This window comes from Portunus trituberculatus, chromosome 24 (assembly GCF_017591435.1).
Source record: "Portunus trituberculatus isolate SZX2019 chromosome 24, ASM1759143v1, whole genome shotgun sequence".
NCBI classification, from domain to species: domain Eukaryota; kingdom Metazoa; phylum Arthropoda; class Malacostraca; order Decapoda; family Portunidae; genus Portunus; species Portunus trituberculatus.
The window spans coordinates 11,838,312-11,858,009 of record NC_059278.1 but is presented as its reverse complement, the minus strand read 5'-3'; the positions used below and the strand labels follow the sequence as shown (position 1 = coordinate 11,858,009).

Below are 19,698 nucleotides of genomic sequence, written 5' to 3'. Positions count from 1 at the left end.
TACTCCATACAAGGGCGGATAAGGCCCATGTACAGAGTTAGCAGTTGAGGAGGCAAGAAAAACCGATGGAGACGCCTTAGAATGCCTAACTTCATAGAAGCTGTTTTAGCAAGAGAAGAGATGTGAAGTTTCCAGTTTAGATTATGAGTAAAGGATAGGCCGAGGATATTCAGTGTAGAAGAGGGAGACAGTTGAGTGTCATTGAAGAAGAGGGGATAGTTGTCTGGAAGGTTGTGTCGAGTTCACTGATGGAGCAATTGAGTTTTTGAGGCATTGAACACTACTAAGTTTTCCCTGCCCCAATCAGAAATTTTAGAAAGATCAGAAATTTGACGTTCTATGGATTCCCTGCGCGACCTGTTGACTTCCTGAAGGGTTAGTCATCTCTGAAAAGACGTAGAAAAGTGTAGGGTGCTATCATCAACGTAGGAGTGAATAAGGAAAGAAGTTAAAAAGGTCATTAGTGAATAACAGGAAGAGAGTGAGTGACAGGACAGAATCCAGAGGAACACCACTATCAATAGACTTTAGAGAACAGTGGCCGTCTACCACACTAGCAATAGAATGGTCGGGGAGGAAACTTGAGATAAAGTTGCAGAGAGGAGGATAAAAGCCGTAGGAGGGCAATTTTGAGATCAAAGCTTTGTGCCAGACTCTATCAAATGCTTTTGATATGTCTAACGCGACGGCAAAAATTTCACCGAAATCTCTAGAAGAGGATGATCAAGACTCAGTAAGGAAAGCCAGAACATTACAAGTAGAGCGACCTTGACGGATGCCAAGCATACTGGCGATCAGATAGAATGAAGATTGTGAAGAGACAGATGTTTATGAATCTTCCTATTGAAGATGGATTTAAAAACTTTAAACAAGCAAGATATTAAAGCTATAGGACGGTATATAGTTTGAGTGATTAAAACGGTACCCTTTTTAGGCAAACTTCCAGCAAGAAGGAAAGGTAGAAGTCGACAGATAGAGTTTGAAGAGTTTGGCCAGGTAAGATGCAAGCACAGAAGCACAGTTTTTAAGAACAACAGGAGGGACCCCTTCAGGTCCATAAGCCTTCCAAGAGTTTAGGCCAGAGATGGCATGGAAAATATCATTATAAAGAATTTTAATTAATGGCATGAAATAGTCAGAGGGAGAAGGAGAGGGAGGAACAAACCCAGAATCATCCAAAGTGGAGTTGTTAGCAAAGGTTTGAGAGAAGAGTTCAGCTTTACAGATAGAAGTGATGGCAGTGGTGCCATCAGGATGAAATAAATGAAGAAGTAAAGTTATTGATGTTTTTGGCTTGATGCCATGTATTGAGAGGAGCTGGAGTTTGAAAGATTTTGACATTTTCTATTTATGAAGGAGTGTTTGGCAAGTTGAAGAACAGACTTGGCATGATTCCGGGCAAAAATATAAAGTGCATGAGATTCAGGTGATTTAAGGCTCAAGTACCTTTTGTGGGCAACCTCTCTATTATGTATAGCATGATAACAGGCTGTGTTGAACCAAAGTTTAGGAGGTTTAGGTTGAGAAAAAGAATGAGGAATATACGCCTCCGTGCCAGACACTATCACCTCTGTTATGCGTTCAGCACACAAGAGATGGGTCTCTGACACGGAAACCGTAATTATTTCTGGGAAAATCAGCATAATACTGCAGTGTGCTCTTACACATACCCATTTTCTTCCATACACTCTTCTTTCCCATGCTCTATTTTTGTAACATATAAACATTTCCTTAAAACTATGTCTACCTACTATATGCTTCTACAGTTTTCCTTCACAGAGCAAACACATACATTTTTTTCCTCTTTATTTCTTCTTCCACTTCTACATCACAGACATTTACAAACATGCACACAAATACTATAATAACATATTGTAGTATTATGAGAAATGGTATGTCATCAAGATCCATAACGACCACTGCGATGCTTTCTGTCAATAAAAAAGGAAGAAAGAAAAGTACTCTCTGATGCTTACCCTTAGGTTAAACCGTAACGCTTAGCTTTCTAGCTAGGTTTGGGTAAAGCAGGCATTGTGAGATATCCTTTCCGAAAGCTCTTAATGGACTAACACAGCAGGAGCATTTGTTCTCGTTTGAGCATTATGAAGGGCAGGATACTTCACAGGGCAGCCAGTCACAATACCTCCTCAGGTCCCCCAAAGCACAGGCAAAACGCCAGAGGCTTCTCCGCCTTGAAGGATCTTGAGGAGGGATTGGAGAAATGGTACAAGATACAGATATGAGGTAGTGATCGGAGGAGCCCAACGGAGAAGATAAGGTCACAGCATAAGCAGAAGGATTTGAGGTATGGAAAAAGATCAAGAATGTTGAGTATATCTCCAAGACGGTCAGGAATACGAGTAGGGTGTTGCACTAGTTACTCTAGGTCATGTAGGATAGCAAAGTTAAAGGCTAGTTCACTAGGATGGTCAGTGAAGGGAGAGGAAAGCTAAAGCTTGTGGTAAACATTGAAATCTCCAAGGATAGAGATCTCTGCAAAAGGATAAGGAGACAGAATGTGCTCCACTTTGGAAATTTAATAAAAAAAGAACTTACTATAGTCAGAAGAGTTAGAGGAGAGATAGACAGCATAGATAAATTTAGTTAAAGAATGACTATTGAGTCGAAGCCAGATAGAGGAAAACAACATCCAGTTTTGGAACGAAAACAAAGATAGAGAAAGTACGAGGGAACAAAAAAGGGGTTACTGTCAGTTGCCTCAGGCAGCTGTGTTTCGGTGAGGAAAAGAAGATGAGGTTTAGCAGAGGAGAGGTGGTGTTCTACAAATTGAAAATTAGATTTAAGACCGCAAATGTTGCAGAAGTTAATGAAGGAAAAGTTGAGGGAGGGGTCAAGACATTTTAGGCCGTCACTGATAGAACTGTCCGACCTGGGGACATTTATGGTCCCCTCCCCAGAAGGGGACTCCGAGGCTGATGCAGGAGTCGACATCTTTTAATTTTTTTCATTTTAAGTGAAGTGTGTGTGTGTGTGTGTGTGTGTGTGTGTGTGTGTGTGTGTGTGTGTGTGTGTGTGTGTGTGTGTAGGAAGTTCTAATAGTTTTGTATGAAGGGGGAGAGTTGTTTTTAGAGGGCAGTCTGTGACTGCCCCTTGGAATATGAGACACAAAGGGGAAACGTTCAGCAAATTCACAACTAGCTCTTTGATGGTTCACAGCACCCCTTGAACTGATCCAGACCAGAACTGGGGAAACCAGGATTGGTCCAGATCAGAACTAGTGCTATTTGACCTCGCTGAGAGTAAATTATCGTTTCAGTAGGTGTCTACTACCTCCTCCTCTTGTGTGTGTGTGTGTGTGTGTGTGTGTGTGTGTGTGTGTGTGTGTGTGTGTGTGTGTGTGTGTGTAATTCACCTCCTCGGTCGTCTGCTGGTCACCCAGCCAGTCTTTCCCATTACGGAGCGAGCTCAGAGCTCATAGACCGATCTTCGGGTAGGACTGTGTGTGTGTGTGTATTCACCTAGTTGTAATTTTACAGGGCCTGGGTATCATACTCGTGTGGCCCCGTCTCCACATCTACACACATCTAACTTTCCTTTAAAACTATGCATACTCCTTGCTGACACCACCTCTTCACTCAAACTATTCCACACCTCCACACATCTCTGTGGGAAACTATATTTCTTCACATCCTTCAAGCATATTCCCTTGGCTATCTTTTTACCATGCGATCTCGTAGTTCGATTTAAATTTTCTTCTCTCAACATCATTTGCTTATTATCCACTTCATCCAAACCGTTCAACAGTTTATAAACCTGTATTAAATCCCCTCTTTCTTTTCTTTGTTCCAAGGTAAGCAAATTCATTTCTTTTAATCTCTCCTCATAGGTCATTTCTGCCAATTCCGGAACCATTTTGTTGCCATTCTCTGCAATCTCTCCAACTTCCTTATATGCTTCTTTTTATAAGGGGACCAAACCACTCCAGCATATTCCAATCTTGGTCTAATTACCGTACTAATTAATTTCTTCATCATATCTTTATCCATATAATGAAAGGCTAATCCAATATTTCTAATCAAATTATATGTTTCTCCAAACATCTTGTCAATATGAGCCTCAAACTGCCCATGGTCTTGTATTATCACTCCCAAATCCTTTTCCTTTTCCACCTTTTTCAACACTACTTCTTCACCCATCTTATATGACCCTCTTGGCCGTCTTCCACTCTTCCCCATCTCCATCACATGACTTTTGCTCAGATTAAATTCCATCTCCCACCTCTTGCTCCACTCCCAAATCTTATCCAGATCTGCCTGTAAAATTTCACAATCTTCTTCACTCTTCACACACCTACACAACTTCGCATCATCCGCAAACAAATTAATATAACTGTTTACTCCTCTGGCATATCATTAATATAGACAAGGAAAAGTATTGGTGCCAGCACTGAACCTTGTGGGACTCCACTCTCCACCACCAACCAGTCCGACTTTGCATCCCTTATTACCGTTCTCATCTCCCTCCATCTCAAGTAGTTTTCCATCCACTTTAACACTTTTCCTTTCAGTCCTCCATAAATCTCTAATTTCCATAGCAGTCTCATGTGAGGTACCTTGTCAAAAGCTTTTTTAAATCCAAATATACACAGTCCATCCATCCCTCTCTCTTGTATTTTGTCAACCACTCTTGAATAAAAGCTCAGTAGATTTGTTACACATGACCTCCCTTTCCTAAAGCCAAATTGATGATCCGATAATAACTTATGATCCTCCAGGAACCGTATCCAATATTTCTTTATCACCCTCTCACAAATCTTACCGACCACACTTGTTAGAGACACAGGTCTATAGTTAAGAGGCTCTTCCTTACTGCCTCCCTTATAAATGGGCACCACTTCAGCTCTTTTCCACTCTACTGGTACTTCCCTGTTTCTAATGAGCACCTTATAATATCATATAATGGATCAATCAATTCTTCTCTACATTCCTTCAATAATTTTCCTGAAACTTCATCTGGTCCCATCGCTTTATCATCTTTAAGTTCCTCCAACATTTTATATAACTCCTTTTTAGGTATCTTAATGTCATCCATGTGCACATTTCCTTGTACATTCTGAGGCTTTACAAACATTGTTTCTTTAGTAAATACTTGTTGAAACCTATTATTTAGCAATTCCGCTATATTCTTAGGGTCATCTACTATCCCTTGCTCTCCTTTTAATCTTTCAATGGACTCTCTCTTTTTAAGTTTACCATTTATGAACCTGTAAAACAATTTTGGATGTTCCTTACTCTTGTCTACAATATCTTTTCAAATTTTCTTTCTTCCTCCTCCTTACCCTCACATACTCATTTCTTGCCACTCTATAATTCTCCTTATTTAGTATATTCCTGCTCTTTTCCATCTTTTCCAAGCCACATCTCTCTTTTCTTTAGCCTTAACACAAGTTGCATTAAACCAATCCTTTCTTCCTTCCTCTCTCGGTTTATACTTTGGTACAAATTTCATAACTCCTTCTTTATAATATTTCATAAAAATCTCATATTTTTTTGCACTTCTCTGATTTGTAACATCTCCTCCCAATCTAATGTTCTGAAATAATTTTTCAAACTTTCTGTGTCCATCTTTCTATAATTCAATCTACCACTCCTGTATGTCTCATCTCTCCTTCGCTGTGTTATTGCCATCTGCATTTCCATAACCACATGATCACTCTTCCCAATGGACATTTATATTGTATATCCCCACATAGGTACACTTCTCTTGTTAACACCAAATCCAGTCTAGCCGGTTCATCATCTCCTCTATATCTAGTATTTTCTTTCACCCTCTGTTCCATCATATTTTCCATCATTAGATTAAGAAATCTCTCTCCCATGCTTCCTCTCCAACACCACTTACTAGATTTTCCCAATCCACCTCCTTACAATTAAAATCTCCTACTAGTATCACCTTTCTTTTTCCAGTTAATACACTTTCCAAACTCTGTAAAGTATCCTTGATCATATTGTCGTATTCCTTAATGTCCAAGAATTTGTTTTAGGAGGTACATAGGTCACCATGATTATTAATTCTTTTCCATCACTTTTTAACCTTATGCTTATCACTTCTGCGTTGTTCTTCCCATACCAAACCTTATCCACATTTATCTCCTTCTTCGTCATAATCATAACTCCTCCTCCACCTTTACTCTCTATCCTTTCTCCATATATTATATTTATTATCCAAATTTACCTTTGTTTTTTCATGCAATTTTGTCTCAGTCAAACACACTATATCAGGCTTCTCCACCATCATATAGTCTTGCAATTCCAATCTACTTGACAGTATCCCATCTATATTAGTATACATTACGGTCCACCCACTGCTCCCTCTAGGGGTTCCTCCGCATTCCTTCTCTCCACATACCACTTTCTGACTCTCTCTCCTATAACTCTCCAAAAAAACTTTTCTTTTTCCTCTTCAGACCGTTCATCATTTTTCCTTCTCGCCTCTTCCAACAATTCCTTATATCTTCTCTCTTCCTCATTTCTATTTTTTCTTACATACACCTCTTTACAACCTTCTACCTCTCTTAATTTTGATGTTCTATATAAAATGTCCTCCGCAGATTGTTGTGACTTCAGTACTACTTTAATCGGTCTCCTTACTCCCTCCTTATACGGACCCAGTCTATGGATCTCTTCCACTTCTTCTTGTAGGTCTTTTTTTCATCATCATTTAGATTTTTGAACAGATCTCTTACCGTTTTTAATTCTTCTTTAATTCTCTTAGGCTTATATGTTATATTTTGTTCTTTCATCCCAAATATTAACACACTCTTCTTCTTTTCTGCTATTTCTCTTATCAATGTTTCCTTATTCTTCATAACATTAACCAGTTCCTTGGACCTTTCTTTTTTGTCTTCCTTCAACTGATCTTTAATTATTTCTTGTAATCCAACCATCTCTGCTTCCCTCGACTCAGTCCATTGTGTTTTCTTCAGTTCCCATTCCCTTTCAAACCTTTCATTCTGCTCACTGATCATTTCCTTAAAGTCATCTTTCTCCTTTACGGCTTTCTCCATTTTCTCCTCCAACCGTCTCTTATATTTTTCAACCTCCACTCTCAAGTGTGCATTCTCATCCACCAATCGTTTTTCACTTTTCTCCAGTCTCTTGACTCTTTCCTTCAAAGCCTTGCGGAATTCTCTATCCTGCTCCTCCTCACTCCTCTTAACTTATAATTCCTTCCCAAGTCCTCAAATTTTTTTTCTAGCATTACCAACCTACCTTGCATTTTTGCTCCTGTTGAAGATGGACTCATATTTTGAATAGTTACTTTTGGTTTTGCTCCCTGGGCCTCATCGGCATATCTTGAATTTGATAACTTATTTCTTACGGGTCTATCCATTTTTCTTTCATTCTTCCTGGAAGCATGTGGGTGTGTGCTGGTGTGCACTAGCGGTCAGGCCTGGTAGCTTCGTGTATGTGGTGGGATGTGTTGGTGGCTGTTTATGGCTGGCCTTTGTGTGGTTTCTGCGCTGTCGTTTGGAATGCGGAGGTTCCAACACCTCCGATCACTCTTATGTACCCGCCACCAGGCTACGTTCACTCTGTACACTCGTTCACTCGCTCTGGTTGCCCTTTTGTACTAGTGACGGTTCTCACTCCAAGCACATTGTTTAGCGTGTGGAGTGTTGGTAGACGGTACTCTGAGCAAGGAGGCACGTTCGCTCTCCACGGAGCGCGGAGTGTGTCTGTGTGATTCACTGTTTGATCTGCTGCAGTCTCTGACGAGACGGCCAGACGTTACCCTACGGAACGAGCTCAGAGCTTATTATTTCCGATCTTCGGATAGGCCTGAGACCAGGCACACACCATACACCACACACCGGGACAACAAGGTCACAGCTCCTCGATTTACATCCCGTACCTACGCACTGCTAGGTGAACAGGGGCTACACGTGAAAGGAGACACACCCAAATATCTCCACCCGGCTGGGGAATCGAACCCAGGTCCTCTGGCTTGTGAAGCCAGCGCTCTAACCACTGAGGTACCGGGCTGTGTGTGTGTGTGTGTGTGTGTGTGTGTGTGTGTGTGTGTATTCTTTTGCTGTAAGTGATTGGATGATATTGGTTATTGTATATAGTCACTCCCAGTGCTACTTCGGTATGCAATCTACACAACCAACGTGATCTCCAAGAGTCAAATTCTACTTTGGTATCCGTTCTTAAATATAATATTTTACCTATACAATATATTTATAAAAAATAATAACAAACGCATCAATGGTTATGAAATAAAAAAAAAAAAATGAAATGTACTTAGAGACAGAATTATTCAATAATGGGTGGGGGGGGGCATACGCCAAAGGGGCGTGTCGCCTCGCCTACCCTATGGCTCCACTCCAGGTGGTCATACCTCACGAGTCTTCATGCAGGCTACCTTCCCATGCCAAGTAACTTCCAGCAAGAGGCATCGACTTGCCGCAGCCATGAGTTCTGCGGACATCCCCTTGGCCTCCTCCATGCTGGATTATCCCTTTCAGAGACAACCCGGTATGCAGGATCGGCTTCTGGGTAGTGTGCCACATGCCCATATAGTCGCAGTTGGCGTTGACGGACTATGCTGGTAACCAGCCTCAAATCAGTTTCATGGAGCAATCGCTGATTTGACACAAAGTCATACCAGCGGTACCCCCATGATCCTGCGAAGGCATCTAGTACCAAAGACATTAATTCAGTGTCTATGTTTCACAACCATAGAGTAAGACTGTGATTACCAGCGACTTGATGATCTTAATCTTCGTCCGTCTGCACAGGTACCGAAAACGCCAAATACTCGTGTTGAGCGAGTTCATAACGCCGTGGGTCAGGCCAATCCGCCATACAACTACCAGGCTCAACCCACTGTCGTTACGCACTACACTTCCAAGGTATGTGAAATTTTCAAAGATCTCAATTACCTTGCCACACGCATGGACAGACTGTACTGTTTCATCTATAGTCCGACTCAAATATGAAGGCCGCTGAGGGGGGGGAGACCTATTGGGGATTCCCCGGCTGCGGCGTCGCCAAACGTCGCAGCCCCAAGGATTAACACTGAAGTGTGGAGAAACGCCCATCTCTCCCGCTCTCTCTCTCTCTCTCTGGCTTGTTACTACTTCCTCCTGTTTCTTATTACTATATAGTTTTCTCATGCACGTGTGTGTGTGTGTGTGTGTGTGTGTGTGTGTGTGTGTGTGTGTGTGTGTGTATAATCCTGCTTGCGCGAGTCGTTCAACAGTTTCCGTATTGGTTCTCCTGTGACGCGGCATACACACACACACACACACACACACACACACACACTCACTCACTCACTCACTCACTCACTCACTCACTCACTCACTCACTCACTCACTCACTCACTCACTCACTCACTCACTCACTCACTCACTCACTCACTCACTCACTCTCTCTCTCTCTCTCTCTCTCTCTCTCTCTCTAAAATAGACAAGTAGACATGCATCTTTTTTGTTGTTTTATTTTACTCTTTTTCCACACCACCCATGAGGTAAGAGTTAAGGTGCGTTTTTTTCTTTTATAGAGGTTTTACCCTGTAGGCATAATCCTCTTTCAGCTATTTAATCAGACAGTTCTTCGTCATAAGTGTCCTCCACATTGATAATGAAAGAATCCTCTAAGCAGAACTTGTTGATGCAGTAAAAAATTAATTTCTATCGACTTTGAAGGTTGCGATGGCGAGTAACGCGGACGAGATATTCACCTTCCATTCTGAGTGACAGGGAGGGAAGGAGTGACTCGATCTGACCTGGGGATTATCAGTGGTCAGGGACCAACCTTGAAAAGTAGCAACGCTGGAGAGCAGTGGTGCTACATTTTGTGGTATCTATACAAAATCATTGTCTTCATTACACTAAAACAATATTCAAAGCTCTCTATACATCCTTATTAGAAAGTTAGAGGAATACACTTTTATGACGGTTCATTAAGATGTAAGTTAACAATGAGATCGAAACATGTGCTACGATGCTTGGCGACGCCGCAGCCGGGGAATCCCCATTAGGTCTTCTCCCCTCAGCGGCCTTCATATTTGAGTCGGACTATAGTAAGCCTCCAAAGTCTAAACAACTGAATATTAGTCTTGGCCATGAAAGTTGGAGTCCCACGGGGCTTTGCCTCCTCTTGCAGTGTCTCTAGAGCCATTACCAGAACCTCCAGTGACTCCAGATTACTGCATCATTGGCAAAAACAAGATCTGTAATCTCAGTATTGCTGATAGATACTCCACAATGACTTTGTTACTGATGTTACAGATGCCAGCTGCCTTTCCACTCTTCAACTTTGCCACAGCCACTTTGACATCATCAATGGAGGGTGCAGTGTCATGAATGGGAGAACCAGCATCCAGCATCTGTAACCCTGCAGTTTGGAGCTGTCCACTTGGAGGATCCACAGTGATCGTCTGCGTCCGATACGAGGCGGCCATCTGATGTTCAGATTGTGCTCGCCTGAAATGTAGACTTGGAGCGGAGTTTCTTTAGGGCTCAATAGGCAGGTCAGAGGTCATTAGTATATAAACGACACTCTACATCCTCAGTGGGATCCCTGACATACCTCTCCTTGTCTCTCCTCAGTAGAGCTGTAGTCCTACATGACAGAGCCCTGTACTGGTCGCAGTTCCCAGCAAGTCTGCCAGCACGACTCTCCTCAGTGCTGTCCAGCTTCTCTAATGAGGCAAAGCCACTGCGTGACCTTGGACGCTCCTCAACGCATTCCTTGGCAGCCTCAAGAGTCTCACGTTTGAAGGTATCCCATAGCTCTATCGGGTCATCGATGGTGTCAAATACTCCAAACCGATTGGAGACTCACTTCATACTCCTGGGCACTTGTGAAGTCCTTCAGTTTCTCACACAGTGTGGTCATATCTTGGAGGCTTTCTGGATTTGACATGCAGATTGAGTGTAGCAACAACAAGCCTGTGATCAGTCGCAAAAGAACTAACACATAACTCGTAGACGGCTCTCTCAGTGACAGTGGCAGCATGAAAGTCGCCCAAGACAGTAAGTACATCACGAAAGGGACATTGATCCAGTACAGAGTCGAGTTTGGTATAGAATGTCTCCTTCTTTTCAGTTTCATACACCTTGGTAGGAGCGCATACTGCAACAACAGGCATGAAGCCTATACTGTGCTTCAGACTTAGTTGCATTATACTCTCATCAACCTGAGCAACCTCTACAACAGATCACTGCAGTCTGCTGGAGACACCTATGGTTACCCACTTGACATGGTGACCATTGCTTATGTTGGACCAATAATAAGTAAAACCCTTGCTACTGGTCTCGCCACTGCCAGGCCTCCCTCCTTGTCTCAGAGAGTCCTACCATATCCACCCTCAGCCTACTCAGCTCACTCTGAGAGGTTCAGGACATTCTAGGAGTCTACACGTAGAACCCTCCGAAGGTTTACCCCAGAAATGGTCCGACAGGCAGGCGCCACATTTGCAACCCCACCAGCACTCCCAAAGTTGAAAATAGGGCGAGGGGATCCTCCTGTCCCACTCAAGACGCAGGGATCTCGCAAGCTTTCCCCTGCATCCGTCATATGGGTAGGCAAGCCCCTCTGGTGCCTTGACACCCGAGGGGCTTGCACAATCGGACCCCCCAGCAAAACCGGATCGGGATCATGGCTAGAGGCTCGCCCGCGCCTAGTGCCTAGCGCCTTGACCCCGACCTCTACCTCTAACTCTGGTAGCGACTGTAGACCTTCTTTTACAGAGAGGAATTGCAACCACCACCCCAACCAGCTAGGTCAGCCTTGCGCAGGAACACTGGTATCCCTGAGAGTAAAAACCCTGGTTGCCCAAGAAAGAACAGAAAGGGAGGCAAAGACAGCAGAAACAGAAGGGGACTGAGCTATAGGAGACAGCACTCACTCCTCACTTGGATAGAATCCACCCACCACAGAGGTAATACTTGAATTGCTAACATTATTATAATTACATTACAGAGCCAATGAAAATGCTCTCAGTGTGTCTTTGAAATGAAATATGGAAATTTAAGAAATTTCAACACTATTTCACAGTGATGTGGAAAAATATGTAGCCATTTAATTTCTAGAAATTATATGATATGTGTTAGAAAAAGTGTCGAGCTTTGCTGAGCTTTTCATCAGAGGACTTGTACAGCTGGATTTATTATCATATAACTTGTACTGTATAAAACCGAAATAATGAAAACGAATTTGTTGTCACGATAAATGAATGAATAAATAATAAATAAATAAATAAATAAATAAACAACGATGATTACGATGCGCGTGACGGATATAACGATGCGATTCCACGATAACGATACGAGTTTCCACGATAACGATGCGAATTTCCATGTAAACTCTTTAGTTAACATTTGAAGGTTCTTTGGATAATGCGATGCCAACGAGCAAGTAAAATTAATCCAAGCGGGCCTTTATTTATTTTTTTTTTATTCTTTTCTTTTGCCCTCGAACAGCTTTCCCCTCTTACATAAAAGGGAGCGCAGAGTAGGTCGCCTATCAAGACTGCCACATGTACACTGTACGTACTTTGTTGAGTCAGGCCCGGAGCTTTGACACTCCACCAGACATTCCACTCATGCTTTACATTCTCTAACCAGACAGCCTCTCGAAACCAAGACAAGTGTTTTCCATGTCAACTGATAACAAGAGGAAAAGTATTTTTTCTTGTTGTAGATCGCAACATAAAGCGTAGATCGCATGCCAAAGTAACTTCATGATACGTGCAGTAGACTGCATACCAAGGTAGAATCCATTCATCTCTCTCTCTCTCTCTCTCTCTCTCATGAGGGTACTACTACTACTACTACTACTACTACTACAACAACAACAACAACAACAACAACAACCACAACCACTACTACTACTACTACTACTACTACTACTAAAACTCATCCGTACCTACCCATAGGGCGTTGGCCATGTCTGCCGTGAGACTATGCCAAATCTCCAATAAAAACAAACTACTCTCTGTCCTGTAATCATAGTATTATCAACAAAAACGTTCTCAGAACATTCAGAAACCTTAATTAAGTGGTAGATGATATAAATAATTGTCATATACGAAAATAAATTAAGCTAGTTCATATACATGGACGGTGATGTGTCATATCAGGTCAGGCGACGTTGCCACTCACGACCCAGGTGGAAATTTCCGGGGTGGTTGGGGGGGGGGTGAGTCAGGTCGCCACGCACGTGTCGCTTCACTCCTCCTCTGGTCACCACCATGGAAGAACCCCCTGACGCTTCCCCGTCATACACTGTCTTGCGCAGCCAGACCAAGGAATTCATATTCCGCCTTAATAGATATTTCTTGTAAGAGTAAGCAAATCGGGCAACACTCTTACCTTTAACTCAAGCAAGGAAGAGAACAGCTGATGCAGCCAGAATATCTGAAGCAACAGTGAAGAAGATTTGTTCCCGCCCAAACAAAATGTGTGAGACATCACCACAACCCTACAAGCCTGCATTCACCTCATCCATAAAGAATACTCCCAAAAAAGTCACAAACCTTGATGACTTTGATAAGTGCGTCCTCAGAAGAACAATTTTGGAATTTTATACAAGAAAAGAAATTCCAACATTAGAAAAAATAAAGGAAAAAATACAAGAGAAAATTTATCTCAAAGGATCCAAGGAGTCCCTACGTTGAGTAGTCAAGAGAGTTGATGGTCGCAAATTTCTGATGGAGAGAAGTGATGTGCAAACGGCAAGAGCACATTTTATACAAGAGATGCGGCAACTCTAGACAACTTACAACAGCTTTGTGTACCTGAATGAAACTTGGGTCAACCAGAATTACACTGTATCAAAGTGTTGGGTTGATACCAGAGCCAAGAAAGCCACTGGAATAAAAGTTCCTACAGGGAAAGGGAGCCGCCTTATCATCCTCCATTCTGGAACAAAGTATGGATTTATTAAGAATGCAGACCTTGTATTCCAAGCAAAGAACAGTGGTGACTATCACGATCAAATGACAGCCACGAAATTCGAGGAAAGGTTCAAGAAACAGCTGCTGCCTAACATTCCTCCTAAGTCTGTCATTGTGATGGACAACGCCTCCTACCATTCAGTGCAGCTTGAAAAAATGCCAACAAAGTCATGGCTGAAAGATGACATCAAGGAATGGCTCATCAAGAAAGGAGAACAGCCAGGAGATGAATTATATAAAAACCAACTTTACAATCTTACAAAGAAATACAACACTGGCAAGAAATATGTGATTGACACCATCGCCAAGGATGCTGGACACAGGATTGTGCGGTTACCACCGTACCATTGCCAGTACAACCCTATTGAGCTAATTTGGGCCCAGGTGAAGAGGAACATAGCAGAAAAAATAACTACAAGATGGCAGATCTGAAGCTCCTTGTAAAACAGTCCTTGAGGGAGTTACACCAGCAAACTGGATGAATGCAGTGAAACACACCGATGAGCTGCGAGAAGAGGATACAAAACTTGATGGGACAGTTGATCATGTTCTAGACTCGTTTGTGATCAACACAGCAGACACTTCAGACGAGGATAGTGACTCTGGCAGATATCCTGCCAGTCAACAAGAGGATTAGGCCTCCAGGGGACACCTCTATAAAAAACAACGCGCCTAAGACTTTTACCTCAAAGGTGGTGTGGAAAATAAGTCTCCTCATTAATGATGTTCAAGAATAATTTCAGCTTTGGGCAGTTAATGAAATAATTAAAAAGCTACTTCGATCATATGTGTTTCTTTCAACCACTCAATATATTACTCTGTGTTTCTACTCGTATGTGCACTTATTTGACAGACATGTAAATTACTTGTCTCATTTTCATATATATAACCATAATCTTTATTGCATTTAATGTACTAGTATATAGCTGCATAGGTATTTGGGTCTCTTCTGACTTCTTTTAGAGAAGTCATGCATTAATATAGGTAGAGAACGATCATCACTCCGTTTTCTTTGAAGAAGGTACTGGTATAGCAGTGGCAACGTCGCACCCAAGAGGAGCCACACCTTATGGGTAGCTACGGATGAGTTCTACTATATTACTACTACTACTACTACTTCTACTACTTCTACTACTGCTGCTGCTGCTGTTGCTGCTACAACAACTACTACTACTACTACTTCTACTATTACTACTACTACTATTACTGGTGGTGTTGCTGCTTATAATAATAATAATAATAATAATAATAATAATAATAATAATAGAAATAATAACAGTAATAGTAATAATAATTGTTGTATCTTCTGGCCGTAAAGAAAACAATCAGGATTCCAACTTGTACTATATTGGAAACAATGCAGCATTAATTATGTACAATATATACAATCAGAGAAGTAGCAGGTATGGTGGCAGGTAGGATGGTTAGTAGGCTGGGTGGTAGTAGACCGTTGCGGTGAGTCGCGCTGTGCCGGTCTGGTTTCCGCTTCTTCCTCCTGCACAACACCACCTCTGTTGGGTTCACGCCGCTATCCTCGTGAAACCTCGGAGCTCCGAATAACAAGTGAAGCACGGTGTGTGCTGACGTGTTCATAGCGACGTGGAGAAAACAGAGAGGTATAGTTAGGCCTGACCAACAATCTGGCCAACAACCATAACACCTCCCCACTAGCTGAGGGTTGCCCGAAGCGCTACCCTCATCCTCCGTCGTCTTCTGTTTGAGACGTTTCGAACGTCTTGGATTGTCCGGTCCATAGTGGTCATCGGTGGGTGTCGGTAGTCGAGGATTCCGCCTCTTCTCCAAACGTCTAGCTGGACGGGATGCTGTACCATCTCCATCCTGTGGTTTTGGGTCTGGGATCGGTGAAGTGGACATTAATGCCTCTCCTGGATCATCGTCGTGTTCCACTCCATAGCGGGGGCGTAGCTGGTCGATGTGATGGCGCCATGTAGGACCTCCATGAAGAACACGAACATTAACACTCCTTGACCCAAAAACCTTAGTAACCACGGCTGGAACCCATCGACGTTGCTTGTCTCTCCTAAGGCAGCAGTATAAAGCATAACAGGGTGTACCAACTAAATATGAATGTACCAACTTGGATTCTCGGTGGTTGAGTTCCTCCCTCTGTGACATGGCCGCTCTCTTAGCTTGTCGTCCTTGGGCGACATGAGCAGAAGGAAGGAGCGCATCTAACTTTCACCTAATCTGCCGACCGTTGAGCAGTTCACTAGGAGAGTATCCGGAATCCAAAGGTGTACGTCGGTACTGTAGCAGGAATTCCTGTAGTGCAGCATTTGGCGACAGTGTTGATTTCCTCAAAGACTGCTTGAACGACTGCCTCAGCCGTTCAGCAACACCGTTTGTAGCATGATGGTACGGCTCTCCAGTTAGGTGTACAATACCTCATTGACGGCACCATACCTAGAATTCCTCAGACAAGAAAGTTGTGGCATTATCTGTAACTATAGTGTGTGGGTAACCAAAATGAGCACAAGCCTCTTCTAATAACTCTGTCGTACTTTTCGTGGATGTTGAACTAGTTGGGTATATACAAGGATACTTTGAGTAAGCATCAATTAAAACCAACCAGTTAGAACCCATGAAGTTGATGGCGTGGTCGAGATGCAATCGGCTCCACGGAGTTTCGGGTAGCATCCATGGATGATTAGCTGGTTTTGGGGGCTTGTTTTGGTGCTCACCACAAGTAGAATATGTACGCGACATATTTTCTATGTCATCATTGATTTGGGGCTAGTAAACAACAGAGCGAGCTAGTTGCTTCATCCGCTGCATACCAAAATGACCCAGGTGTATGAGGTGCAGCACCGGTTCCCTCAAGCAGTGTGGGATGACGATCCTTGATCCAAGGAGAAGACAACCATTCTCCGTAGTCAGGGAGTTCGCCAGCTTCATGTAGTGTCGTATCTCCTCCGAGTCAGTAATATGTGGCCACCCTTCCTTGACGTAACGCATAACTGTGGAGATAACTGGATCCTCCCTGGATGCCTTAGCCAACGTACCTGCATCTGTAGGGTTCAACTGTCGGCTAACTGTTTGAATAGTGCAGACAGAAGATACATCTGCTACTTGCTCCTCCCTGTCAAAATTGGCGTCTTCGCCAGCAGGAAGACGGCCGAGAGCGTCCGCGTTCCCATGTTCCCCGTTTTCCTATACTCGATGGTGTAGTCGTACTGGCTGAGAGTGAGGGCCCATCGTGCAATCCTGTTTGCCGCAAGAGCAGGTGTACCCTTCGTGGGACTGAAAAGAGAGACTAATGACTTGTGATCTGTTACAAGAATGAAATTCCTACCATAGATGAACTGATGGAATTTCTGAAGACCATAGACAACCGCAAGTGCTTCTCTCTGTATTTGACTGTAACGGCGTTGTGTATCTGTCAGAGTTTTTGAGGCGTTGGTAGTGGGGCGTTCGGCACCATCGGCGTAACGATGAAACAGTACTGCCCCAATCCCAACTTCTGAAGCGTCGCACGAGATGCCGATCTGCAGATTTGGATCGAAGTGAGCAAGAACAGCGTCCATGCAAAGAATGTCTCGTAGATGCTGGAAAGCTGTCTGCTCTTCATTGCCCCATTTCCATGGAGTTCCCTTCCTGGTGGGGCAGGTCAGTGGCTCTGTTAATGTAGAATGATTAGGTATGAATTTGCTGTAAAACTGCACAGAGCCAAGAAACGAGCGTAGAGACGTCGGTAGGTGGTGGCATCTTGACGACTGCATCAACCTTGCGTCCCTTGGATATGCCGTTACGTGAAAAGTGTATGACCCAGGTAGTCCACCGATGGCTGAGCGAAAATGCACTTCTCAAGGTTGCAGCGTAAGCCCTTGTCCTGCAGACGTTGGAGAAGAGCACGAAGGTTCTGTAGATGCTCCTCTGCATTCGAACCACTCACCAAAATATCGTCCAAGTAGACCGCTACTCCTCGCAGATCACTGGTGAGCTGATCCATGATCTCTTGAAAGTAGCCTGGCGCAGATGATATCCCGAATGGTAGACGAGTTTGAAGCAAGACGCCCAGATGTGTAATGAGGGCCAACTTTTTCTGGCTCTTAGGTCTCAGCTTGATCTGGCTGTAGGCATCCGCTAGATCAATCTTGGTGAAGTAGTAATCCCTACCAAGTTTATGCATCAGATCTTCTGGCAACGGTATGGGGTGTCTGTGTGTTTGCAGATGCTGATAACCGGTTACAGAATAGTCACCACATACCCATAGCTTTTTTCTCTGTTGTCCTGGTGAAGTAGTCTTGACCACTGGCACTACAGGGGTCCCGGATTCATTTAATTGTGTAGGTATCCACACGCCCTTCCTGATGCCAGCGTCGTACGCAGTGTTGAGATCCTCCAGAACAGCGAATGGAACGGTCCTTGGTTTACAGAAGATCGGTTGTGTATCCGGCTTGAATGCAACCTCCAACTCGAAGTCCTTGAGACAACCTAGTTCTGGCAAAAACAAACTAGGAAACTCCTTGCACACCTTCTGACAAGCCTTCTGGAACACGTGGTCGGGAGACTTGTTGTCCAGGACGACATGCACGTCGTTGCTGGGTGTTTTGGGGCCAGCCTCGCACATCAGCGCCCGTACGTCGATGTCCAACTTGCGTATTGCAGTTCGACCTAGCAGATTAAGACACAGGAGAGTGGAGACATTAAATGTTATGTCAGTGTCTCTTGTTGTAGAATCCCCCAAAGAAGCCTTGACAGTAAAGGTACCCAAAACTGGTAAATCATTCCCTGTAGCAGAGACATAACGAACCTGAGCAGGGTGTAGTGTAGGTTTACCCAGACTTGACCAAATACCTGTAGTACAGAAGTTGTCCTTTGCTCTGCTATCCACTTCAAAAGCGAATATCTTCCCATCGAACTGTAACTGTTGCATAACGGGATCATCACTAGAGATACTTCTTACCACTGGAACCGGTAATTTTGATGTGTGATGGTTAACTGATCCCTTGTTCCTTTTCTTTAAACAGACCGCTTCCAGGTGTCCCTTCTTTTGACAGAATCTGCAGATATTATTGATGAACCGGCAGTTCTTGGCAACATGGCCAGTCCTGCCACACCGAGGGCACATCCCTTTGGGAAACGGTGTTTGAGGCTTCATCCCACCATTCCGTGTTGGTGAGGTCCTTTTAAGCTTTAAAACAGGTGTGGTCGTGGAAGCCTTGGAACCATGAACAGTCTCTTTAGCCACTTTTGCAGCGTCCTCCGTTTCCATTGCCACCTCCACAGCTTTACTGAAAGTCAGGTCATCATCACTCATCCTGAAAAGAGTTTTCAAAATGGCCTCATTATCCACTGAACAAATGAAGCGTGTGCGCATTGCTTCATCCTGAGGATCCTTGATGGAGGCAAAGTCGCAGGTAGTGGCGTCCTGGCGAATCCTTGCTGCGAGCTCAGGAATTGTCTCCCCTGGTTTGTGCTGCATAGAAGACCAGAACTTGAAGCGTTCCCTTATGACGAATCTTTTGGGGTCATACTGGTTCTCCATATACTGCCCAATGTCTTTCATAGTAAGCTCGTTTACCATCTTAGGTGTACTCTCTTGACTAGCCAATGTACTAAGTAACTTGTAAATGGAAGTAGTTTGATTGGTAAGAAAGACTTGAGCAAACCTTTCTTCAGGGATAGAGTTAGCTTGTGTGATTGTGTCAAAACGAGCTAAATAATCCTTCCAGAGCTCGGAGGTAGGATCAAAAGAAGTGAGTGAGTGGTGTGAGGGGCGTCGCTTGTACCTTCGCCATGCCG

At 43.5% G+C, this 19,698-nt stretch overlaps 3 protein-coding genes across 3 annotated transcripts; 1 reads left to right on the top strand and 2 right to left on the bottom strand.

The window, feature by feature from the left end:
* Positions 1-13,434: 13,434 nt before the first annotated feature.
* LOC123508176 lies at positions 13,435-14,364 on the top strand. Its single transcript, XM_045261710.1, has 2 exons — positions 13,435-13,529; positions 13,764-14,364. Exons 1-2 carry the CDS (start codon positions 13,435-13,437, stop codon positions 14,362-14,364), a joined length of 696 nt encoding a protein of 231 aa, XP_045117645.1.
* Positions 14,365-14,475: 111 nt separating this feature from the next.
* On the bottom strand, positions 14,476-16,908 carry LOC123508175. Its single transcript, XM_045261709.1, has 4 exons — positions 16,731-16,908; positions 16,136-16,316; positions 15,627-15,973; positions 14,476-14,546 (listed from the first exon to the last, which is right to left on the bottom strand). The coding sequence occupies exons 1-4, from the start codon at positions 16,906-16,908 to the stop codon at positions 14,476-14,478; spliced, it is 777 nt and encodes a 258-aa protein (XP_045117644.1).
* Positions 16,909-17,018: 110 nt separating this feature from the next.
* LOC123508174 (uncharacterized protein K02A2.6-like) lies at positions 17,019-19,480 on the bottom strand. The gene is made up of 2 exons (XM_045261708.1): positions 17,719-19,480; positions 17,019-17,569 (listed from the first exon to the last, which is right to left on the bottom strand). Exons 1-2 carry the CDS (start codon positions 19,478-19,480, stop codon positions 17,019-17,021), a joined length of 2,313 nt encoding a protein of 770 aa, XP_045117643.1.
* Between the last annotated feature and the right edge of the window lie 218 nt (positions 19,481-19,698).

Coding starts and splice junctions, on each gene's coding strand:
- LOC123508176 (XM_045261710.1), top strand. CDS start 13,435: ATGTGTGAGACATCACCACAACCCTACAAGCCTGCATTCACCTCATCC. Junction 13,530..13,763: donor AACCTTGATGACTTTGATAA/GTGCGTCCTCAG, acceptor AACTTACAACAG/CTTTGTGTACCTGAATGAAA.
- LOC123508175 (XM_045261709.1), bottom strand. CDS start 16,908: ATGCGTTACGTCAAGGAAGGGTGGCCACATATTACTGACTCGGAGGAG. Junction 16,317..16,730: donor CATACACCTGGGTCATTTTG/GTATGCAGCGGA, acceptor ACCTAACTGGAG/AGCCGTACCATCATGCTACA. Junction 15,974..16,135: donor CTCAACGGTCGGCAGATTAG/GTGAAAGTTAGA, acceptor CTGCTGCCTTAG/GAGAGACAAGCAACGTCGAT.
- LOC123508174 (XM_045261708.1), bottom strand. CDS start 19,480: ATGGTAAACGAGCTTACTATGAAAGACATTGGGCAGTATATGGAGAAC. Junction 17,570..17,718: donor GCCATCGGTGGACTACCTGG/GTCATACACTTT, acceptor CTACATTAACAG/AGCCACTGACCTGCCCCACC.